General features: G+C 50.3%; 1 protein-coding gene across 7 annotated transcripts; it reads right to left on the bottom strand.

Annotated features, from left to right (window-relative positions):
- Positions 1-984: 984 nt before the first annotated feature.
- On the bottom strand, positions 985-26,210 carry LOC106611815 (F-box and WD repeat domain-containing 11-B). Of its 7 annotated transcripts, XM_014212405.2 has the most exons (14): positions 26,042-26,197; positions 23,691-23,795; positions 10,839-10,910; positions 7,769-7,997; positions 7,401-7,587; positions 7,216-7,306; positions 6,221-6,358; positions 5,732-5,850; positions 4,152-4,401; positions 3,855-3,973; positions 2,453-2,563; positions 2,271-2,349; positions 2,028-2,192; positions 985-1,957 (listed from the first exon to the last, which is right to left on the bottom strand). In XM_014212405.2, exons 1-13 carry the CDS (start codon positions 26,159-26,161, stop codon positions 2,031-2,033), a joined length of 1,782 nt encoding a protein of 593 aa, XP_014067880.1. In that variant the 5' UTR covers positions 26,162-26,197; the 3' UTR covers positions 985-1,957; positions 2,028-2,030. The 7 variants fall into 7 exon arrangements, with proteins under 7 accessions (XP_014067880.1, XP_014067882.1, XP_014067881.1 ...); XM_014212407.2 differs by lacking the exon at positions 23,691-23,795 and having other exon boundaries at positions 26,042-26,210; XM_014212406.2 differs by lacking the exon at positions 10,839-10,910.
- Positions 26,211-26,598: the final 388 nt, after the last annotated feature.

Below are 26,598 nucleotides of genomic sequence, written 5' to 3'. Positions count from 1 at the left end.
CTGCAGTTCCACTTGGAATTATGGAAATATTCCACAGAGCCATTCCAGACTGGAAGGTGTATGGTAATCATGTTGGGGAAAGAATGCCAAATATGTGCGTGAGAACAGAGCAGTGACCTGAGAGCTGCAGAAATGGCCACAATCCCACAGACCCAGAGGAAGCACACACACCCATACTCTTAACAGTCTCACCCACGTCCACACCACCCCACACACATCCAGACGACAGCAGTAATTCTACCTCAGTGCTATACTAAACACAGTATCATATCCCACAACAGGAACCCTCTGCTTTTCACACACACTCTCCACAAGACTTCCAATAACAAGTTGAATCCACCCATCCGATGGTGAAGGATAACAGCTACCGGTATGGAGCCAGTTTCTACACTACATATGCTCCCTAACTATACCCAGTCTCTCAGCTACCCCAATCATGAATAGGAGAAGTCATGTGTCCCAAATGGATCCCTATATTAAATGCACTACTTTTGACCAGTGTCATTTGGGACACAGCCAAGCTCTGCAGATTGTAGTTTGAACTCTGGCATTTGAAATTACAGTACATCCTGGAACAAGATCATTATCCCAGCAGCCACTGCAGGTTCCACATCTATCAAAACTGTACTCCCATCTCCAGTACTGTTGCTAAGGGAAACCACATTTTTGTCAATAAGGAAAATGACACATTACCTACAGGGTTCGTTCTCCTGTTCATAAGAGTGGGTAGTGTATTAGAACCAGTTGTAATCGATAAGGGGAGTAACTACATGGTTAAGACTAGTGTTTCACCATGACACACTCATCAGTGATAAACTGGGGTTAGAGCACCACCTCCTGGCAAAGTTCAGAAGAGCAGACATTCATAACTATCTGCAAGTTGAAATGGTCATTAAGGACAGACTAACATCTGGGTACTCTCACTGATGTCACACACTCTAGTCGGCTCAACGCACCCCCCAATGCCAAGTACTTTATTCACAATGTCTTTTAAAAAAATCATTTTAATATACAACACATTTTTTTGACAAGACAACTCAGTTCACAGCTAAACTGAGCCCAGAGTTCCAGATTCTCTCATAATTAAAGCAAGCACAGATGATCAGAGAGATGGAGAGGAAATGTGACAATAGAACAGTGAATGAGATAAAGTGAACTACAATGCTTAGTATGATTTTAATAAGAACAAAATGTTGTCAAATAAAAATACAAAATAATAAAAAACACAGTAAGAATGTAAGAGTCAAAAAGAAAAAAGGTGTTGCCAGGACGCTGTATCCCCAGCAACCACAACATGCACGTCTGTTTCCATGGCGACAAGCCCAGTCTCTTCACCGCATTTCCCAAGTCTCCACACACACACACACACACACACACACACACACACACACACACACACACACACACACACACACCTTGAGTGTGTCCCGAACAAGTGTTCATTCCAGGCAGAAGAAGCGAAAGAACCAGGAGAGATGGAGTGAGGTCTTTATCCCTCCCTCCCTGCTTTACTCACTCCATCTCTCATCCACCTTCTCTCGGGGCCGAGTTCAAGAGTCTCTCTCTCCCACTCTGCAGCGCCAAGGTCATTCTCTGGCCATCCGTGTGTGTCTAGGCAGGGTTGGGAACTGAAGAACTGGAGCTTAAGGTAGGACTTCTGAAGGGATTTACTAAGGTAAGGAGTAAGATATGTCTAGTCCACTGTTGGCGGGTTACTGTAGATAGGGGAACATAAGCCAGTGATAGAATATGAACGTGCAGGTGTGTGTGTGCATTCTACAGTGGGAAACGTTGCAGTGTGTATGTGTTTCAGGGGTGTGGTGGGAGAGTCCTTGTCAGAACAGGGGTACTGACAAAAGGATGAGGAAGAAGACGAGTTGAGCGCCTCTGCAACACACACTCCATCAGCCAATCAGATATCAGCTCCTCCAGGACTCGCTGCAGTGGGTGGCACCACCTAAAGGACAGAGACAGATCAGCAACTACAAGCCAGAGTTTCAGCCAGTGTGTGTGTGTTTTTTTTTTACCTGCTATCTGGAGATATAGGTGTAGGTTCGTGAGGGGGACCGGCCCTCTGACTGGCCATTGGTCGACACATTCAAGAAGTCCCAGATGAGGATGGTGTCGTCATGGGAACTGCTGATGATCTGGAACTCGTCGAACTGCAGCCGGAACACACGTCCCGAGTGCTCCTGAAAACAGACGCATTTATTAGCATGACAATCACCTCAAACACCTTGACAGAGTCACACACACACACAGAAACTCACCACCAGGGTGCGCAGGCACAAGGTGCTGGCTGGGGCTCGTGGATCCAGAGCAGCTTGCAGATCCCACACCTTTATCTTACTGCAGAGAGAGGAGACAAGGTCAGCACAGCAGTGTGTGTGTGTGCTTTTGTTGGAAGAAGACAACGATCAATTAGTAAACTGTTTTACTGTGTGTGTCTCACCCGTCGTAGGCACCACTGACGATCCTCTTGTTGTCGAAGCGAATGCAGCGGACCAGTTCCTCATGACCCTCCAACACCCGCAAACACGCGCCACACTCAATATCCCATAACCTGGAGCCCACACATTGACATTACAGTTCATCAGGGTTCACAGTCAAATTCAAGTACTTCTTCCTCACACTAATATTTATTTTCAAGGACCATCAATTTGTAATAGTTGATATTACGCAATTGTTTCTAGTCGCCACCAGAATGGCAGTCTTTCAACCTCATTTTTAACAAAACAAACTTTGTATTCATTACTACATGAAAGTTCTAGTCAATAATACATTGTTGTTTCACTACATAGATGAGTGGTAAGTCAGTACTGATGATGTAATTAGAGTAGTGGTGAGCAGAGTTTTGGGACTCTGGTGAACACACATTTCCTTTTTCACATGACTCAACCATTCCAGCTTAATGACTGTTTATTGGGCCTTTGGGAAGCTACTACTTAATAGCTAGGAAAAAGCACCTTGCTTCTGACTGGCTGCTTTCGTGTCTCCGGTCAGGTGGGCTGGGTGAGGAAAACGGCACGTGAACGGCCACCAGAACGGCAGGAGCACGCCTGCTGCTTGATAAAGCAGAATATGGCGGGCGTCCCGTGAATGAGGCGATTAGCAAAACAAATCTGGAGGTTGAAGGGGAAAAGTCTCAATGTAGAACTGGCACCAGCACAAGATACAGCATTGTGGCCCTCCAGGGATCATGTGGCCCTCCAGGGATCATGTGGCCCTCCAGGGATCATGTGGCCCTCCAGGGATCATGTGGCCCTCCAGGGATCATGTGGCCCTCCAAAGTCTGACTCATTTTTTTACACCTTACACAGTGTGGGTTGGTTGGGTCCAGTGATGTAGTGGTAAAAAAGGTAAGTAAACTATACTGAACGAATATATAAAACATTTAAAGAGTGTTGGTCCATGTTCCATGAGCTGAAATAAAAGATCCTAGACCTTTTCCATGCGCACAAAAGGTAGGATGAATCTACATTTGACCAGCATTTTAGCTATCGATGTGACGTTTGGCAGCGCCTAATCAATCTGTTCTGTACCTGCCTGGCAGTGTGGGTGGAATGAGCGAGCTCGCCTGGAAACCAGAATCCGAAACATTTGAGGAAATAAAACTGCATAGTCTGCCTGGAAATTAATTTGCAAAACCAATACATTACTCTAACATATTTGATCATTATCCGTTCTTCTCAAGTACCAACTTGAGAAAACGTCAGATTTTCATGGTATTCCAGTACCTGGATTTAAGAACTTCCAAGCACCTTGTGTGAACCCCGTCTCATGACTGACAACATTTTACTCAGACACACATCCCACTACACCCCGTAAACCTAGTGAAAGTAGAAAACTCCTACCGTATGGTGTTGTCTGAGGAGCCGCTGACCACTAGTCTGTCTCTGTACTGCAGGCAGGCGATGCCTCGCTTGTGTCCGTTTAGTGTGCGCACAAACTCACACGTACTGGTGCTCCACACCTGCAGGGGGCAGCAGAGACTCCGATATGATGCCCCGCATCAATATGAACATGAAACACCAAAATCCACTACTGTAGAGACATTGAAATACTCAACGTGCACAACCATACACAGAAGCCCCATATTCTATATACCAAGATTGATCTAATCCCACCGTTCTCCCACACGCCCCTCACACCTTAATGGTGCGGTCTCCAGACGCCGAGACAATGTATTTGTCGTCGAAGTCGACCACGTTGACGGCGGCGCGGTGCCCCACGAGGACCCGCCGGAGGCTGATGTCGGTGGGCGAGGCCATGTCCCACACGGCGATGGAGCGGTCCTTGGAACACGTCACCATCAGACCGTTACAGAAGCGCAGGTGGAGCACCGCCTCGTTGTGATGGATCAGAGTGTTGAGTACTTCACCTGAAGTCACGTCCCACACCCTGCACGGACGGGGGAGGAGAGAGAGAGAGAGCGAGAGAGAGAGAGAAGGGTATGATAGGGAGAGGAAAGAGGGAAAGAAAAGAGATGGCGAGAGAGCGAAAGAGAGACTTATTAGTGAAAGCAACGCAAACAGAGTGATACATTGGGCCGAGCCCCAGTCAACACACACGGGACCAGCCGTTAAGAACGTTTTTATTGAGTTGCACTGCTCGCCAGGGAGAGGGGATCAAACACTCACTCAGAACACACACTGGAAACAAGTGCCCGTCAAGCCGTTGCTAAGGAAGTGAAGTCACATTTTCCTTGGATACCTCTAAGGGAGAGTGAAGTAATGAGTGTGTGAAGGTTGAGTGTCTGTATGCAGCAGGCACTGCCATGTGTTGGCACACAGTCTTGCCTCATGTTGGTCATTGTGAAAATGTTAGCTAACCATTTTGACATTCACTCAACAGTCCTTCACAATTATTACACTGTCAAAGATAGACCGACCCTGGAGGGTGGCAACCGTTGACCATTTAGACCGACCCTGGAGGGTGGCAACCGTTGACCATTTAGACCGACCCTGGAGGGTGGCAACCGTTGACCATTAAATTGAAAAAGCTCTCGTCAGGCAATGCCTACAATCAGTGTGTGTCTACAGACAACTGCAGACTGTATTAAGTGTGGTAGAGAGAGACTGGCATTCACAGATGGTGGACAGCGCAGTGTAACACGCCAACTATAAATACATGAGGAAGGTTTCCTAGACGTATAGTGAAACCTCAAGGCAGAGTGCAACCAGAAGTCTCTCCATGTTTGGCTCCTCACAGGGCTGGCTAGTGTGACAGTTCAAACTAACCGTGACGCAGAGTGTGACCGCGTCCCAAATGGTACGGTATTCCCTACATAGTGCATTACTTTAGACCAGATGCTTACAGGCCCTGGTCAAAAGCAATGCACTTCATCGGGAATAAGCTGCCATTTGGGACAGTGATTGAAGACAGATCACAGACGGCTAAAGGAATGGGGTAAAGCAGAGCGATGTGGAGATGGATGCACCCAACACGGTTGGTTATCCTGACTTTAGTCACGTTTCTAGGATGCTAATGTAGGGATTCTGTGTGTATTTCCATGGAGCTGACAGTGAAGAAGTCCTATCACAGTTAGATAGGTGTGGAGGTATCATATAGGTGTCCCAAAATGCCACTGTAGTCTCCATATACAGTAGTGAACTACTTTTGACCAGAAACCTAAACCTATGGGTCCAGGTCAAAACTAGTGCACTACGGAGTGAATAGGTGCCATTTGGACGAACCTAAGTGTGCGTGTATAACGACGGCTGGGTCATACCTGACAGTGGAGTCGGAGGAGCCAGTGACTATGACCCGCTCATCATACTGCAGACACAGCACAGAGCCTGTATGACCTGTCAGAATCTTCAGACACTCCAGAGACTGCTTGTCCCAGATCTACACACAGAGACAGACACAGAGCAAGAGATTTGGGTCAGGGTAAGAATGAGCTGGTCTCAGAGTATTGACCATGCTCCATTTCCCTGCAGTGTGGAGGCATCTCTTTGTACTGGAGCTCTGGAGTTGGGCAGGCTAGGCCTTTCATGGGTACCTCAGTCAGACACAGTCGTCCCCCCCCTCTAAAACAATAAGACAAATCCTCACGCCCCTCCCTTTCTCCCTCCAGGACAGATGAGTGGAACAATTACTCCTTTCATATATTAATTCATGTCTGTTCTCGGAGAAAGACAAGTTGCTGTTTCACTTCAAAGGTAGTCTAATACCATGATGATTCATCCATCTTGTCCTGTCAAAAAGATACACACACCTTTATGGAGTTGTCTCTAAGGCCACTGATGATCTTATCGTCGTCGTACTGGAGGCAGTAGACTCCTTTACTGTTCTCTGACCGACACTGGATCCTCTGTAGGTTGTGTCTGCCACACCGCCAGTTAGCCTCGATAGTCTACACAGAGAGAGGGGAGGAGAGAGAGAGAGAGAGAGAGGGAGGAGAGAGAGAGAGATGGGAGGAGGAGAGGGGAGGAGAGAGAGAGAGAGAGGGGAGGAGAGAGAGAGAGGAGGAGAGAGAGAGAGAGGAGAGAGAGAGAGAGAGAGAGAGAGAGAGAGAGAGAGAGAGGAGGAGAGAGAGAGAGAGGGAGGAGAGAGAGAGAGAGAGAGAGAGAGAGAGAGAGAGAGGGGAGAGGGAGAGAGAGAGGGGAGAGAGAGAGGGAGGGGAGAGAGAGAGGGGAGGGAGAGAGAGAGGGAGAGGGAGAGAGAGGGGAGGAGAGAGAGAGGGAGGGGGAGAGAGAGAGGGAGGGAGAGAGAGAGGGGAGGGAGAGAGAGAGGGAGAGAGAGGGGAGGGGAGAGAGAGAGGAGGGGAGAGAGAGAGGGAGGGGAGAGAGAGAGGGAGGGGAGAGAGAGAGGGGAGGGGAGAGAGAGAGGGGAGGGGAGAGAGAGAGGGGAGGGGAGAGAGAGGGGAGGGGAAAGAGAGGGGAGGGAAGCAGAGAGGGTAGAGAGGGGTGGTTCACAGGGAGTGGGAAGAGAGAGAGAAGGGATACACAAGAAGACAACAGGGCAGGTAGAGAAGAGAGAGAAAGGAGTGAATATGTGAGTGAGGGAAAAACAAGAGATGAGACTGATGGGGAGAACAAGGTGAGAGAGGAAAATCTCTTTTCCATCAAGATGAATCAGCCTTTTCATCAAGGTCTATAGGTACACAATACGCTTCCCAAATGGCATTCCCTCTAGAGTACACTACTTTACACCAGAGCCCTATGAAACCAAAAAGGGCTAGGGTTTGTTTGTAACAAGCTACAGTCTTACCTCTATGTCCTGGATGATCTTGGGGTAGAGCGAGTGATAGTAGGAGTTGGGCGGGACTTCTGTTGTTCGGTTCTTGAACAGATACTTCTCCCTTAGATGACGGACAGAACAATAAACCAATGAGAACTCAAATTTCAGAATTCAAAAGTAGTCAGGTGAAATTGTTTCAGTGTGTGCGCGCTCACCACTGGTGCCTCTCTGACAGGCCTTTCCAGAGGGGGTCTGTGCGGACCATGCGTTCTATGAGTTTCTTCCAGAGCATACCCTCCGAGATCACCCTCTGCCACTCCTTACACACCAGCTCTGCCGAGCACAGAGACTGCGCGTCCAGGAACGACAGGATGCTCTCTGCTATGTGGTCCAGACCCTGGGCTAGAGAGAGAAACACAGAGAGGGAGAAAGAGGATGCAAGTGTGAGTCAGTGTGTGAGAAGATCTGAATGCGTGTGGATGAGTGTGTGAGAGTTCAGAAGTCAGTGTGTCTGTGTGTGTGTGTGTGTGTGTGTGTAAGGATTCAAAGTTGGTTGGAGAATCTGAATGTGTGTGTGTGTTACCTGGCAGTGCTGTGATGAAGTCACGTTGAAGCATGGGTTTGAGGTAGGAGTTGATGTGGCCGTGTTGGTAGTGGCACATATGGGAGATGAGGTGTTCTACAAACTCCACCTGGTCAGTCTCAGACCACTGGTCAAACAGGGCGATGCACTGCTCCTTCTCCTTCTCCTTGTCACAGTTCCCCTCTGACGGACGCTTACGAGAGCCTGTCATTACAGGACCATTACTAAGCTGACAGGGAGAGGACAGAAGGGTTACTGACACACACACACACACGGGATGTAATGACTCCCTGATACACATCGCTCCTTGATTCAAATGTTTAAAACAAGTGCATTGGTAAGCGGACCCCAAACCAATCCAAATGTAGCATCCGTCGGTCAGAAAATCAATTGGAACTTAAGGAATTGCTGGTTCACATTTTTTGTTGTTCCTCGTTTTACATTCTATCTACTTTCTGAAAATACCTCATCTTTTGTGACAACTGATGTGTCCTCTCCTTCAGTGTAACACTGCATGTAACTGTGTTGACAGTCAGTTATCTGCAAGTCTTTTTGCATGCTAAACAACCCCAGTCAATATCAGTAGCCTAGTCAAACTGAGCACAGCTTCGCACGCTGACCAACGCGAGGTAGACGACATGCTCCAGATCTTACACATCTGCACCTGACAGCGGTAGCGGGCCGGTAGATGGCTAATCTGACAGCGGTAGCGGGCCGGTAGATGGCTAATCTGACAGCGGTAGCGGGCCGGTAGATGGCTAATCTGACAGCGGTAGCGGGCCGGTAGATGCCCAATCTGACAGCGGTAGCGGGCCGGTAGATGCCCAATCTGACAGCGGTAGCGGGCCGGTAGATGCCCAATCTGACAGCGGTAGCGGGCCGGTAGATGCCCAATCTGACAGCGGTAGCGGGTTGGTAGATGCCCAATCTGACAGCGGTAGCGGGTTGGTAGATGCCCAATCTGACAGCGGTAGCGGGTTGGTAGATGCCCAATCTGACAGCGGTAGCGGGTTGGTAGATGCCCAATCTGACAGCGGTAGCGGGTTGGTAGATGCCCAATCTGACAGCGGTAGCGGGCTGGTAGATGCCCAATCTGACAGCGGTAGCGGGCCGGTAGATGCCTAATCTGACAGCGGTAGCGGGCCGGTAGATGCCTAATCTGACAGCGGTAGCGGGTCGGTAAATGGCGCTGATCAGCTGCCTACATAGTTCACAGCAGGGGTATTCAACTCTTAACCTACGAGGTTCGGAGGCTGCTGGTTTTATGTTCTACCTGATAATTGCACCCAACTGGTGTCCCAAGTCTAAATCAGTCCCTGATTGAGGGGAACAATGGAGAAAAATAACACGGTGGAACCGGCTGAGGTCCAGAGTTGCGTTTGAGGGGTATACACCATAGACACAAAAGTATGTGGACACCTGCTCATCGAACATCTCATTCCAACATCATGGGCATTAATATGGAGTTGGTCCCCCCTTTGCTGCTATAACAGCCTCCACTCTTCTGGGAAGGCTTTCCACTAGATGTTGGAACAATGCTGCAGGGAATTGCTTCCATTCAGCCACAAGAGCATTAGTGAGGTCGGACACTGATGTTTGGCGATTAGGCCTGGCTCACAGTCGGCGTTCCTATTCATACTAAAGGTGTTTGATGGGGTTGATGTCAGGGTTCTTTGTAGGCCAGTCAAGTTCTTCCACAACAATCTTGACAAACTATTTCTGTATGGTTCTCGCTTTGTCCACAGGGGCATTGTCATGCTGAAACAGGAAAGGGCCTTCCCAAACTGTTGCCACAAAGTTGGAAGCACAGAATCGTCTAGAATGTCATTGTATTCTGTAGAATACAGATTTTCCTTCACTGGAACCATGGAAGCAGAACCATGAAAAACAGCCCCAGACCATTATTCCACCTTTACCAAACTTTACAGTTGGCACGTTCTCCTGGCATCTGCCAAACCTAGATTGGAGTGCCAGATGGTTTAGCGTGATTCATGACTTCAAAGAAAGTGTTTCCACTGCTCCAGAGTCCAATGACAGCGAGCTTTACACCACTCCAGCCGATGCTTGGCATTGCGCATGGAGATCTTGGGCTTGTGTCCAGCTGCTTGGCCAAGGAAGCACATTTCAATAAGCTCCCGCAGAACAGTTCTTGTGCTGATGTTGCTTTCAGAGGCAGTTTAGAACTCGGTAGTGAGTGCTGCAACCGAGGACAGGCGATTTTTACACGCTTCAGCACTTGGAAATCCCGTTCTGTGAGCTTGTGTGGCCTACCACTTCTCGGCTGAGCCATTGTTGCTCCTAGACGTTTCCACTTCACAATAACAGCACTTACAGTTGACTGGGGCAGTTCAGCAGGGCAGAAATATGACAAACTGACTTGTTGGAAAGGTGGCATCCTATGACGGTGCCACGTTTAATGTCACTGAGCTCTTCAGTAAGGCCATTCTACTGCCAGTGTTTGTCTATGGAGATTGCATGGCTGGGATCTCGATTTTATACACCCGTCAGTAATGGGTGTGACTGAAACAGCTGAATCCACAAATTTGAAAAGGGGTGTTCAAATACTTTTGTATAGATAGTGTACATACAGCATAGACAAATCATTTACACACAAAAGTCAGCTCTGACAGATTCAGCTCAGAGGCCCAGCGCATGAGCTCCATCTGCAGGAGATTTTCATTTAAACGGAAAATGTATGTTTACACAACAAATACTAACGCATCAAGTAAATCATTCTATAGTCAAACCGAATCGTTTCAAACTAAAACGTATCGTTCCTGTATAGTAGACCATGTCTCTACATGCGTATCGTTCCTGTATAGTAGACCATGTCTCTACATGCGTATCGTTCCTGTATAGTAGACCATGTCTCTACATACATATCCAATCGTCTTGAATAGGAAAGATGCACATCCCTAACACACACATGCACTATGAGTTCCCTTCCCACTAAAATCTCATTTCCCATTGTCATAAGTTAGGTGTTTTTCATCTACGATGGATACATTTTATGAATTAATCTCTAAAACAGATGACATTGATGACATGCACTCTATCCACCTACACACACCTTGGTGAGAACTGTGGTTTTCTTTGGGGAGAGGTCGTCTACGTGGTTCTGGGACTCCATCACTGACGTATTCTGTACGGGGAGACAACAACAACATGACTGACGTGTTCTGTACGGAGAGGAGACGACGTCAGTAAGAGAGACGACGACGACATGACTGACGTGTTCTGTACGGAGAGGAGACGACGACGACATGACTGACGTGTTCTGTACGGAGAGGAGGAGACGACGACGACATGACTGACGTGTTCTGTACGGAGAGGAGACGACGACGACATGACTGACGTGTTCTGTACGGAGAGGAGACGACGACGACGACATGACTGACGTGTTCTGTACGGAGAGGAGACGACTACGACATGACTGACGTGTTCTGTACGGAGAGGAGACGACTACGACATGACTGACGTGTTCTGTACGGAGAGACGACGACTACGACATGACTGACGTGTTCTGTACGGAGAGACGACACGACGACGACGACTGACGTGTTCTGTGCGGAGAGACGACGACATGACTGACGTGTTCTGTGCGGAGAGACGACGACATGACTGACGTGTTCTGTGCGGAGAGACGACGTCATGACTGACGTGTTCTGTACGGAGAGGAGACGACGACGACATGACTGACGTGTTCTGTACGGAGAGGAGACGACGACGACATGAGTGACGTGTTCTGTACGGAGAGGAGACGACGACGACATGACTGACGTGTTCTGTACGGAGAGGAGACGACGACATGACTGACGTGTTCTGTACGGAGAGGAGACGACGACATGACTGACGTGTTCTGTACGGAGAGACGACGACATGACTGACGTGTTCTGTACGGAGAGGAGACGACGACATGAGTGACGTGTTCTGTACGGAGAGACGACGACGACGACATGAGTGACGTGTTCTGTACGGAGAGACGACGACGACGACGACATGAGTGACGTGTTCTGTACGGAGAGACGACGACGACGACATGACTGACGTGTTCTGTACGGAGAGGAGACGACGACGACATGAGTGACGTGTTCTGTACGGAGAGACGACGACGACATGACTGACGTGTTCTGTACGGAGAGGAGACGACTACGACATGACTGACGTGTTCTGTACGGAGAGACGACGACGACGACTGACGTGTTCTGTACGGAGAGACGACGACGACTGACGTGTTCTGTGCGGAGAGACGACGTCATGACTGACGTGTTCTGTACGGAGAGGAGACGACGACGACATGACTGACGTGTTCTGTACGGAGAGGAGACGACGACGACATGAGTGACGTGTTCTGTACGGAGAGGAGACGACGACATGACTGACGTGTTCTGTACGGAGAGAGGCAGCGACGACATGACTGGCGTGTTCTGTACGGAGAGACGGCGACGACATGACTGACGTGTTCTGTACGGAGAGACGACGACATGACTGACGTGTTCTGTACGGAGAGGAGACGCAGCGACATGACTGACGTGTTCTGTACGGAGAGACGCACGGCACGACATGAGTGACGTGTTCTGTACGGAGAGACGGCAGCGACGACATGACTGACGTGTTCTGTACGGAGAGGCAACGACGACATGACTGACGTGTTCTGTACGGAGAGACGGCAGCGACATGACTGACGTGTTCTGTACGGAGAGGAGACGAAGCACGACATGACTGACGTGTTCTGTACGGAGAGGAGACGGCGACATGACTGACGTGTTCTGTACGGAGAGACGACGACGACGACGACATGACTGACGTGTTCTGTACGGAGAGACGACGACATGACTGACGTGTTCTGTACGGAGAGGAGACGACGACATGACTGACGTGTTCTGTACGGAGAGGAGACGACGACATGACTGACGTGTTCTGTACGGAGAGGAGACGACGACATGACTGACGTGTTCTGTACGGAGAGGAGACGACGACATGACTGACGTGTTCTGTACGGAGAGGAGACGACGACATGACTGACGTGTTCTGTACGGAGAGGAGACGACGACATGACTGACGTGTTCTGTACGGAGAGGAGACGACGACATGACTGACGTGTTCTGTACGGAGAGGAGACGACGACATGACTGACGTGTTCTGTACGGAGAGGAGACGACGACATGACTGACGTGTTCTGTACGGAGAGGAGACGACGACAACATGACTGACGTGTTCTGTACGGAGAGAGGCAGCGACAACATGACTGACGTGTTCTGTACGGAGAGGAGACGACGACGACATGACTGACGTGTTCTGTACGGAGAGGAGACGACGACGACATGACTGACGTGTTCTGTACGGAGAGGAGACGACGACGACATGACTGACGTGTTCTGTACGGAGAGGAGACGACGACATGACTGACGTGTTCTGTACGGAGAGGAGACGACGGCGACATGACTGACGTGTTCTGTACGGAGAGGAGACGGCAGCGACACGACTGACGTGTTCTGTACGGAGAGAGGAGCGGCGACGACATGACTGACGTGTTCTGTACGGAGAGAGAGACGGCGACATGACTGACGTGTTCTGTACGGAGAGGAGACGAGCGACATGACTGACGTGTTCTGTACGGAGAGAGCGACGACATGACTGACGTGTTCTGTACGGAGAGGAGCAGCGACGACATGACTGACGTGTTCTGTACGGAGAGGAGACGGCACGACATGACTGACGTGTTCTGTACGGAGAGGAGACGGCAACGACATGACTGACGTGTTCTGTACGGAGAGACGAGCGACGACATGACTGACGTGTTCTGTACGGAGAGGAGACGCACGACGCGACTGACGTGTTCTGTACGGAGAGGAGACGACGACGACATGACTGACGTGTTCTGTACGGAGAGGAGACGACGACGACATGACTGACGTGTTCTGTACGGAGAGGAGACGACGACGACATGACTGACGTGTTCTGTACGGAGAGGAGACGACGACGACATGACTGACGTGTTCTGTACGGAGAGAGCAGCGGCGACGACATGACTGACGTGTTCTGTACGGAGAGGAGACGACGACGCATGACTGACGTGTTCTGTACGGAGAGGAGACGACGACATGACTGACGTGTTCTGTACGGAGAGAGCAGCGACGACATGACTGACGTGTTCTGTACGGAGAGGAGACGACAGCGCGACATGACTGACGTGTTCTGTACGGAGAGGAGACGGCAACGACATGACTGACGTGTTCTGTACGGAGAGGAGACGCGGCAACGACATGACTGACGTGTTCTGTACGGAGAGAGAGCAGCGCGACGACATGACTGACGTGTTCTGTACGGAGAGGAGCGGCAGCGACGACATGACTGACGTGTTCTGTACGGAGAGGAGACGGCAACGACGACATGACTGACGTGTTCTGTACGGAGAGAGCAGCGACGACGACATGACTGACGTGTTCTGTACGGAGAGGAGACGGCACGACGACATGACTGACGTGTTCTGTACGGAGAGGAGCACGACGACGCATGACTGACGTGTTCTGTACGGAGAGGAGCAACGACGACATGACTGACGTGTTCTGTACGGAGAGGCAGCGACGACGACATGACTGACGTGTTCTGTACGGAGAGAGACGACGACGACATGACTGACGTGTTCTGTACGGAGAGAGACGACGACATGACTGACGTGTTCTGTACGGAGAGGAGACGACGACATGACTGACGTGTTCTGTACGGAGAGGAGGCAACGACATGAGCTGACGTGTTCTGTACGGAGAGAGAGGCGACGACATGACTGACGTGTTCTATGCGGAGAGGAGACGGCAACGACATGACTGACGTGTTCTGTACGGAGAGGAGCACGACGACATGACTGACGTGTTCTGTACGGAGAGGAGACGGCGACATGACTGACGTGTTCTGTACGGAGAGAGAGCGCAACGACATGACTGACGTGTTCTGTACGGAGAGGAGACGACGACATGACTGGCGTGTTCTGTACGGAGAGAGCGACGACATGACTGACGTGTTCTGTACGGAGAGGCAGCGACGACATGACTGACGTGTTCTGTACGGAGAGGAGCAGCGACGACATGACTGACGTGTTCTGTACGGAGAGAGCGGCGACGACATGACTGACGTGTTCTGTACGGAGAGGAGACGGCGACGCATGACTGACGTGTTCTGTACGGAGAGGAGACGACGACATGACTGACGTGTTCTGTACGGAGAGGAGACGGCGACGACATGACTGACGTGTTCTGTACGGAGAGGAGACGACGACATGACTGACGTGTTCTGTACGGAGAGGAGACGACGACAGCACTGACGTGTTCTGTACGGAGAGGAGGCGACGACATGACTGACGTGTTCTGTACGGAGAGGAGACGACGACATGACTGACGTGTTCTGTACGGAGAGGAGACGGCAACGACATGACTGACGTGTTCTGTACGGAGAGAAGACGACGACATGACTGACGTGTTCTGTACGGAGAGGAGGCAACGACATGACTGACGTGTTCTGTACGGAGAGGACACGGCGACATGACTGACGTGTTCTGTACGGAGAGAGGCGACGACGACATGACTGACGTGTTCTGTACGGAGAGGAGACGACGACATGACTGACGTGTTCTGTACGGAGAGGAGACGACGACGACATGACTGACGTGTTCTGTACGGAGAGGAGACGACGACAACATGACTGACGTGTTCTGTACGGAGAGGAGACAACGACGACATGACTGACGTGTTCTGTACGGAGAGGAGACGGCAGCGACGACATGACTGACGTGTTCTGTACGGAGAGGAGACGCAGCGACGACATGACTGGCGTGTTCTGTACGGAGAGACAACGACGACACGACTGACGTGTTCTGTACGGAGAGGAGACGACGACATGACTGACGTGTTCTGTACGGAGAGAGCAGCGACGACATGACTGACGTGTTCTGTACGGAGAGGAGACGACGACATGACTGACGTGTTCTGTACGGAGAGGAGACGACGACATGACTGACGTGTTCTGTACGGAGAGAACGACGACATGACTGACGTGTTCTGTACGGAGAGGAGACGACGACATGACTGACGTGTTCTGTACGGAGAGGAGACGGCGACGACATGACTGACGTGTTCTGTACGGAGAGGAGAGCGACGACATGACTGACGTGTTCTGTACGGAGAGGAGGCAGCGACGACATGACTGACGTGTTCTGTACGGAGAGGAGGCAACGACGACATGACTGACGTGTTCTGTACGGAGAGGAGACGGCGACGACATGACTGACGTGTTCTGTACGGAGAGGAGACGACAACGACATGACTGACGTGTTCTGTACGGAGAGGAGACGGCAACGACATGACTGACGTGTTCTGTACGGAGAGGAGCAACGACGACATGACTGACGTGTTCTGTACGGAGAGAGGCAGACGACGACATGACTGACGTGTTCTGTACGGAGAGGAGACGACGACGACATGACTGACGTGTTCTGTACGGAGAGGAGACGGCAACGACATGACTGACGTGTTCTGTACGGAGAGAGGCGACGACGACATGACTGACGTGTTCTGTACGGAGAGGAGACGACACGACATGACTGACGTGTTCTGTACGGAGAGGAGACGGCGACGACATGACTGACGTGTTCTGTACGGAGAGGAGACAACGACGACATGACTGACGTGTTCTGTACGGAGAGGAGCACGACGACATGACTGACGTGTTCTGTACGGAGAGGAGACGACGACGACATGACTGACGTGTTCTGTACGGAGAGGCAGCGACGACATGACTGACGTGTTCTGTACGGAGAGGAGACGCAACGACATGACTGACGTGTTCTGTACGGAGAGGAGACGACGACATGACTGACGTGTTCTGTACGGAGAGGAGACGACGACATGACTGACGTGTTCTGTACGGAGAGGAGACGAGCGACATGACTGACGTGTTCTGTACGGAGAGAGAGCGACGACATGACTGACGTGTTCTGTACGGAGAGGAGACGACGACATGACTGACGTGTTCTGTACGGAGAGGAGACGACGCGACATGACTGACGTGTTCTGTACGGAGAGGAGACGACATGACTGACGTGTTCTGTACGGAGAGACGACGACACGACTGACGTGTTCTGTACGGAGAGACGGCGACGACATGACTGACGTGTTCTGTACGGAGAGGCAGACGACATGACTGACGTGTTCTGTACGGAGAGGAGACGACGACATGACTGACGTGTTCTGTACGGAGAGGAGAGCGACGACATGACTGACGTGTTCTGTACGGAGAGAGGCGACGCGACTGACGTGTTCTGTACGGAGAGGAGACGAAGCGACATGACTGACGTGTTCTGTACGGAGAGGAGACGACGACATGACTGACGTGTTCTGTACGGAGAGGAGACGACGACGACATGACTGACGTGTTCTGTACGGAGAGGAGACGACGACATGACTGACGTGTTCTGTACGGAGAGACGACGACATGACTGACGTGTTCTGTACGGAGAGGAGACGACGACATGACTGACGTGTTCTGTACGGAGAGGAGACGGCGACATGACTGACGTGTTCTGTACGGAGAGAAGCGACGACATGACTGGCGTGTTCTGTACGGAGAGAGCGACGACATGACTGACGTGTTCTGTACGGAGAGACGACGACATGACTGACGTGTTCTGTACGGAGAGACGACGACATGACTGACGTGTTCTGTACGGAGAGACGACGACATGACTGACGTGTTCTGTACGGAGAGACGACGACATGACTGACGTGTTCTGTACGGAGAGACGACGACATGACTGACGTGTTCTGTACGGAGAGACGACGACATGACTGACGTGTTCTGTACGGAGAGACGACGACATGACTGACGTGTTCTGTACGGAGAGGAGACGACATGACTGACGTGTTCTGTACGGAGAGGAGACGACGACGACATGACTGACGTGTTCTGTACGGAGAGGAGACGACGACATGACTGACGTGTTCTGTACGGAGAGGAGACGACGACATGACTGACGTGTTCTGTACGGAGAGGAGACGACGACATGACTGACGTGTTCTGTACGGAGAGGAGACGCAGCGACATGACTGACGTGTTCTGTACGGAGAGAGCAGCAACGACATGACTGACGTGTTCTGTACGGAGAGGAGACGACGACATGACTGGCGTGTTCTGTACGGAGAGGAGACGACGACGACATGACTGACGTGTTCTGTACGGAGAGGAGACGCACGACATGACTGACGTGTTCTGTACGGAGAGGAGACGCAGCGACCATGACTGACGTGTTCTGTACGGAAGAGCAGCGACGACATGACTGACGTGTTCTGTACGGAGAGACGAGACGACGACATGACTGACGTGTTCTGTACGGAGAGGAAACGACATGACTGACGTGTTCTGTACGGACAGGAGACGACATGACTGACGTGTTCTGTACGGACAGGAGACGACATGACGACGACATGACTGACGTGTTCTGTACGGACAGGAGACGACATGACGACGACATGACTGACGTGTTCTGTACGGAGAGGAGACGACGACGACATGACTGACGTGTTCTGTACGGAGAGGAGAGACGACGACATGACTGACGTGTTCTGTACGGAGAGGAGGCAGCGACGACATGACTGACGTGTTCTGTACGGAGAGGAGGCGACGACATGACTGACGTGTTCTGTACGGAGAGGAGGAACGACGACATGACTGACGTGTTCTGTACGGAGAGGAGGACGACGACGACATGACTGACGTGTTCTGTACGGAGAGGAGACGAGCGACATGACTGACGTGTTCTGTACGGAGAGGAGAAGCGACGACATGACTGACGTGTTCTGTACGGAGAGGAGAGCGACGACATGACTGACGTGTTCTGTACGGAGAGGAGGAGACGACGACATGACTGACGTGTTCTGTACGGAGAGGAGGAGACGACGACATGACTGACGTGTTCTGTACGGAGAGGAGGAGACGACGACATGACTGACGTGTTCTGTACGGAGAGGAGGAGACGACGACATGACTGACGTGTTCTGTACGGAGAGGAGGAGACGACGACATGACTGACGTGTTCTGTACGGAGAGGAGGCAGCGACGACATGACTGACGTGTTCTGTACGGAGAGGAGACGACGACGACATGACTGACGTGTTCTGTACGGAGAGGAGACGGCACGACGACATGACTGACGTGTTCTGTACGGAGAGGAGCAACGACGACATGACTGACGTGTTCTGTACGGAGAGGAGAGCAGCGACGACATGACTGACGTGTTCTGTACGGAGAGGAGACGACACGACGACATGACTGACGTGTTCTGTACGGAGAGGAGACGACGACGACATGACTGACGTGTTCTGTACGGAGAGGAGACGGCAACGGCGACACGACTGACGTGTTCTGTACGGAGAGGAGACGGCACGACGACATGACTGACGTGTTCTGTACGGAGAGGAGCAGCGACGACATGACTGACGTGTTCTGTACGGAGAGGAGACGACGACGCGACTGACGTGTTCTGTACGGAGAGAGGCAGACGACGACATGACTGACGTGTTCTGTACGGAGAGAGAGCACGACGACATGACTGACGTGTTCTGTACGGAGAGAGGCAGACGACGACATGACTGACGTGTTCTGTACGGAGAGGAGACGACGACATGACTGACGTGTTCTGTACGGAGAGGAGAACGACGACATGACTGACGTGTTCTGTACGGAGAGGAGACGGCAACGACATGACTGACGTGTTCTGTACGGAGAGGAGACGGCGACGACATGACTGACGTGTTCTGTACGGAGAGGAGACGACGACATGACTGACGTGTTCTGTACGGAGAGGAGGCAGCGACGACATGACTGACGTGTTCTGTACGGAGAGGAGACGGCGACGACATGACTGACGTGTTCTGTACGGAGAGGAGGAGACGACGACATGACTGACGTGTTCTGTACGGAGAGGAGACGACGACGACATGACTGACGTGTTCTGTACGGAGAGGAGGAGACGACGACATGACTGACGTGTTCTGTACGGAGAGGAGGAGACGACGACATGACTGACGTGTTCTGTACGGAGAGGAGGAGACGACGACATGACTGACGTGTTCTGTACGGAGAGGAGGAGACGACGACATGACTGACGTGTTCTGTACGGAGAGGAGGAGACGACGACATGACTGACGTGTTCTGTACGGAGAGGAGGAGACGACGACATGACTGACGTGTTCTGTACGGAGAGGAGGAGACGACGACATGACTGACGTGTTCTGTACGGAGAGGAGGAGACGACGACATGACTGACGTGTTCTGTACGGAGAGGAGGAGACGACGACATGACTGACGTGTTCTGTACGGAGAGGAGGAGACGACGACATGACTGACGTGTTCTGTACGGAGAGGAGGAGACGAGCGACATGACTGACGTGTTCTGTACGGAGAGGAGGAGACGACATGACTGACGTGTTCTGTACGGAGAGGAGGAGACGACGACATGACTGACGTGTTCTGTACGGAGAGGAGGAGACGACGACATGACTGACGTGTTCTGTACGGAGAGGAGACGACGACGACATGACTGACGTGTTCTGTACGGAGAGGAGACGACGACGACATGACTGACGTGTTCTGTACGGAGAGGAGACGACATGACTGACGTGTTCTGTACGGAGAGGAGACGACATGACTGACGTGTTCTGTACGGAGAGGAGACGACGACGACATGACTGACGTGTTCTGTACGGAGAGGAGACGACGACGACATGACTGACGTGTTCTGTACGGAGAGGAGACGACGACGACATGACTGACGTGTTCTGTACGGAGAGGAGACGACGACGACATGACTGACGTGTTCTGTACGGAGAGGAGACGACGACGACATGACTGACGTGTTCTGTACGGAGAGGAGACGACGACGACATGACTGACGTGTTCTGTACGGAGAGGAGACGACGACGACATGACTGACGTGTTCTGTACGGAGAGGAGACGACGACGACATGACTGACGTGTTCTGTACGGAGAGGAGACGGCAGCGACATGACTGACGTGTTCTGTACGGAGAGGAGACGACGACATGACTGACGTGTTCTGTACGGAGAGGAGACGACGACATGACTGACGTGTTCTGTACGGAGAGGAGACGACGACAACATGACTGACGTGTTCTGTACGGAGAGGAGACGACGACAACATGACTGACGTGTTCTGTACGGAGAGGAGACGACGACAACATGACTGACGTGTTCTGTACGGAGAGGAGACGACGACAACATGACTGACGTGTTCTGTACGGAGAGAAGAGGACGACAACATGACTGACGTGTTCTGTACGGAGAGGAGACGACGACAACATGACTGACGTGTTCTGTACGGAGAGGAGACGACGACGACATGACTGACGTGTTCTGTACGGAGAGACGACGACGACATGACTGACGTGTTCTGTACGGAGAGGAGACGACGACATGACTGACGTGTTCTGTACGGAGAGGAGACGACAACATGACTGACGTGTTCTGTACGGAGAGGAGACGACGACATGACTGACGTGTTCTGTACGGAGAGGAGACGACGACATGACTGACGTGTTCTGTACGGAGAGGAGACGACAACATGACTGACGTGTTCTGTACGGAGAGGAGACGACAACATGACTGACGTGTTCTGTACGGAGAGGTGACGACAACATGACTGACGTGTTCTGTACGGAGAGGAGACGACAACATGACTGACGTGTTCTGTACGAAGAGACGACAGTGCAGGTTTATAATATGGCCGTATCCCTTACACACACACTTCTTCTGAACCAGTCAGACTACCGAGAGCCCTGTCCAGGTGTGTATGGATGTCAGTAGAAGACAACCATAGAAGGTATTTCTTTAGAGGATAGATGTGCTACCTCATCTGCAAAAATGAAACTGATATTGCACTGTATCGTTTTAGACTAGTGGTCACCAACCTTTGAGTCAAGATGTAGGATTTTTATTTTACATGAAGAAAAAAGTTGTACAAAAAGTAATGCCTATGCAACATTAACCAATTAAAAACAGTTCTGTAGCAATGAGGTTTGTACAGTAAGCTATAGGCCCAATACATTATCACTGTTTGAACGGCCCTGCCAATGTTGTTCTGCTCAGAACATTTTGAAATGTAAAAAGTTAAATCATTTGTTGTGTTACTTGAGGCACAGCTAAGTGAGCATAATAATATTTTTAATTTTTTTTACTGGACTGATGACCTGCATCTGATGGTCAGTCTGAGGGGAGGGAGCAGCGGTTAGGCTGCCTCTCACCCGAGTCACTGTCCCTCTGCTGAGAAAAGGGGATACAGTCTTCCAGCTGATGGCGAAACTCAAATTGCACGGCATTATTTCTGTCTCATGCACCAGTTCATGTTACTCCTATGATCAGAAAAAGTGAAATATTCCTTGATATTAAAAAAAGACAAGGCGCTAATATTAACAATGCAAGCTTATCGGAACACTTTGCTTTACTCATTACAGCTGCAGTGCTGGTTGTAGCGTGAGTGGAAGTAGGGAGAACGTGCATTTTATAGCTTATAAAGGTGTTGAACAAAGTGTTGACAGTGCTGAATAACTTAAACATGACCTTACAAATAAAAACAGCAGCTCTTTGCTGTATTCATTGAGTCTCTCTCTAGCCATTGTTTTAAAAAGTTTGAAAATCTCACAGTATCAACTTTAATGTGTGTTCCGGGCTTCTTTGTACAGGAAACTGTTCAGACATGGTAATCTGAGCCATCTGATTGGCAAGTGGTAGGCCTATAAGGGCACTTGATATGCGCCCTGGGCCTGCCGGGTAGGCGAGTTCTACCTTCAGATACATGAAATGGCTCAAAATGGGAACACTTGGCGTTCCCGGCACAAGGACTGCTAACTCATATATGGTGATTAACTAGGAATGCCTTGGACATCGACCAGCTGATCGTGATCAACTGATTGGTGACCACTGTTTTAAACCAATAGTAACAGGACAGACAGACGGGTACACAGACAGACGGGTACACAGACAGACGGGTACACAGACAGACGGGTACACAGACAGACGGGTACACAGACAGACGGGTACACAGACAGACGGGTACACAGACAGACGGGTACACAGACAGACGGGTACACAGACAGACGGGTACACAGACAAGGTCAGGGCTGATGCAGACACTAGCAGTTCAGTACAAAGCAGACAGACCGGTGGTGTAGAGAGAGCAGCCTAGGCCATAGGGACAGGCAGCCAGTGACACCCAGGCAAGCATACCACAGAGCCTCACGACGCCTAACAGGCAGGGCGGGGGGGGGGGCACCCCCAATCCTACACACCTCCAGGCAACATGCTCTGTTAGCCTCTTATTGTCCCCCCCCAGCCAACTCTGCTATTCTGATTCAGATTAACTAAACAACTTTTACCAGGTGAACTTGTGCAATAACCACAGAATTTGGCCTATTTTTTTTGTTTAATAAAAATAAAAACATGCGACACTTCCTCTTTACAGTTGCGAGGGAGGGAGAGACGTAGCCTAGCTACCGGAAGCTTAACTTTCACTTCGATCAGTACTTGCTAGGTTTGGCCAGGCTTGATAGAAGCCTGTTCCTGTGATTCATGTGTTAGCCTATTATGCTCACAGTGGTTTATCATCAATGTTCAGCTTATGGTGTAACGTTAACAATCTTTTGGAAGCTGGCCTGGATCTACCTTGGAGCAGAAGATGCCAGAGAGGTGCCTAAGAGAAGAGCAGAGTTTGGGGGAGGGAGAGGCGGGAAGGCAAAAGGGCCATGGGGGGATGCAGGACACAGTACGTTGTGGTGTGGTGTTAGGGGGTGAAGAAGAGGGAGGAGAGAGTGGGGCAGGTAGGTAGGTCGGTCAGAATTAAGAGGAGAGAGTAGCAGAACCTGGTTGTGAGCCCGGGTAGAGGGGATGCTCTGCAGGCACCTGAGCGCACACAAACTCTCTGCCACCGAGGAGCAGCCCAGCCAGAGAGAGCGAGGCACAGAGCTCTGTGTGAGAGAGAGAGAGAGAGAGAGAGAGAGAGAGAGAGAGAGAGAGAGAGAGAGAAAAGATAGAAGAGAGGAGAGGGAGAGGAATGAAAGGAGAGAAAACAGGAATGATACATGGAGGGAGAGAAAGGGTGATGAGGAGAGAGAGGAAAAGGGAGATGAGGGAACAAGAAAGATGAAGGGGAGGAAAGGAGATGAGGCTTAGAGGATAGATAAGAGTGCAGCAGAAGGAAGAGGGTCAGAGACAGAGGGAAAGAAAATGTAGATTAAAAAAAAGGAGTGGGAGAAATGAAGAGTAAAGACAATGATGACCAAACAGAATAGGAGAGGAAAGAATAGATTGGTGTTGAGGAGAGAGATGTGTAACCAAACCAGTGTTTTTGAGGATGAGGAGAAGAGAAGGGAGGAGGAGTTGGGGGTAGTGAGGGGAAAAACCAGTATTAGAACTACAAGCACATTTGCACAGTGAGCGCAAAAACACATACACACACTTGAAACACAAGGCATAGTTAGACATACAAAAGCATTATTAGATATGAAGTGGGTGGGGATGGGAAGAGGAGTGGGAGGGGCAACAGGCATGTTTGTACATTTTCTGCCCTCAGATTTTTGTTAATGCCCTGCCCTCTGCTCTGCCATCATCACACTATGGAAGTGGTTAGTGATTTACATAGGGACAAAATGCAGACACACACACAGAAAACAATCTAGAACAAACATGAGTGTACATGCCAAACAATTCAGTGAAAGTAGGCCATATAATATGACCATCTAATATGGCCTAGGTTGGGGAAAGGCTACACCTGGGTCCTGGGTAGGCCTGAGGGTAAATAGAACAGAGACATGGAACGTATCCTAGCTCAAGTTCAGTGTAGTTTACTTGCAGGGCTAATTTTAAAGTAGTTGTTTTAGAGAGGGGTGTGACATTTACCTAAATAGGAAAATGGAAAACTCAAGTCCTGACAGATTCGTTAGTTAGTTACAGACGAATCACTTAAGAGAGTATTACTCATTTCTGATTCAGCATGAAAGTAATGCCATCCTTGCTGTGGTGTGAGGAGACAGTCTTGTCTGTGGAATTTCACTTTCTCTGCTGGCTGGAACCAAATCCGTTACATTTTGATCAGACCCTTTTACTGTAAATATCAGGCTTAGGCAAGACATTTCAGTTGAAGGCATTCAGTTGTACAACTGACTAGGTATCCCACTTACTGTGGCTATAAACTCTGTTTACAGCTTCTAGCTAGCTCTCACATTTGCCTGTCAAAAGACTGGCAATTAGCTGACGTCCTTTATCAAAAAGTATGTCAGACCAACCACTAACAAACTATAACTCTGGGCAAACAGCTATAACCCCCCGAAATATGATATTGTCTTTTGGGCGGATCATGTGTCTAGTTCAGCTAACTAGCTAATCAGCTACCAACGCATACTGCGAGCTAACGTTAGCTACCTTGGTAAATTTAACGATGACAAGATGAAAAACCAAATACAACCTCAATAGCTAGCTAACTTAGACAGCTGGCATTTATGTTGCTGTCAAAATGAAACTACTGAGGGTCAAGTAAATTGAAATGGTTCATGAATCACAACACAATGTCAGGGTGCCCAACTACTAGCTACGTTAGTAATGGAGTTAGCAATTTAAATTCCTCTTTCTAACTAGTTAATGTTGATGCCCACTTCCTTCTACGCAGCTTTATAAACAAACACGCACACTAGCTACAATGACATATCGACATTGAAGAGGGGTGGGGGCAACACGCTTCATTCTGTTTATATGATGTTAATATACATTTTTATAACTAGTCATGTATGTTGTGTCCATAGCTAACAGGCTAACTAGATAGCTAACTAACTATGACACACTGGGCCGTGTGGCGCAGCGTCACTGCAGTGAAACGTTACCCCGAAAATCTTGGCTTTCTTCAGCGGACGACTTTCAGTAACCTTTCGACTATTTTACATGTTACTGATTCAAATTGTCCACTGCAAAGGGAAGGGACTACACTGTCACTTTGAAAGATAGTTAGGTGTCGACGACCTAGTCAATCGCTGGACCAGGATACTCAAGGGAAAACATCGCTCTTTCAGGCCCTCCCTCTAGTTCTAGTTCCCCCTCATTTTTCCTCCACCTCTCCTGACCGTCGGTTAGAACTGGTAGCCCCTAGCCTTCGATTCAAGGCTCCACGGTTCCTTTTCGAGCCCAATAGCAACCCCGGGGACCTAATCTCACCAAAGTTTACCATTAATTCCAACGTGTTGTCCTCCATCTCCGGCTCCATGTTGTTGTTCCCCCCCGAATCTCGGCTGTGGAAATAGAAACCCAACCCTGCGTCGGCGGCCTGCAGATGCAGAGACGTCATGAACTTCCTAAACTACAGCTTGGCAGGGCTGTGTCAGTGGGGGATGGGCACTCCCTTCATAATCCGACACGCTGATTGGCCGAGCTAAGCTAAAGAAGCGTGCATTAGCCCCGTAATGATTGGCTTGTCGTGCTATCGCGGCTTTTCCCGGGCTGCGTTCAGTGCGTTTTGACGTTCAATTGAACAGAAACGGTGCTGTACTGAACAACCAGTTGAAAAACGGGGATTGGTTGGTTGTGGATTGGGGAACGCTATCAGCATGGACACTTCCCTTTAAATACGGCACTCATTGCTTCAAACCACACCAAGCCATCGCTGAGGTATAATGGCAAGATTCGATTATGCTGAGCCGCCGAGCACCTGCCCAGTCACGTCACCGGGCGAAAGCGGGGAGGGAGGCGCACCATTCTCAAATCGAACAGTAATCTGCACCGCTC

The sequence above is a fragment of the Salmo salar genome, chromosome ssa09 (genome assembly GCF_905237065.1).
Source record: "Salmo salar chromosome ssa09, Ssal_v3.1, whole genome shotgun sequence".
NCBI lineage: Eukaryota > Metazoa > Chordata > Actinopteri > Salmoniformes > Salmonidae > Salmo > Salmo salar.
Note: the sequence above shows the minus strand (reverse complement) of the source record. Positions and strands in the feature narration are given on the sequence as shown.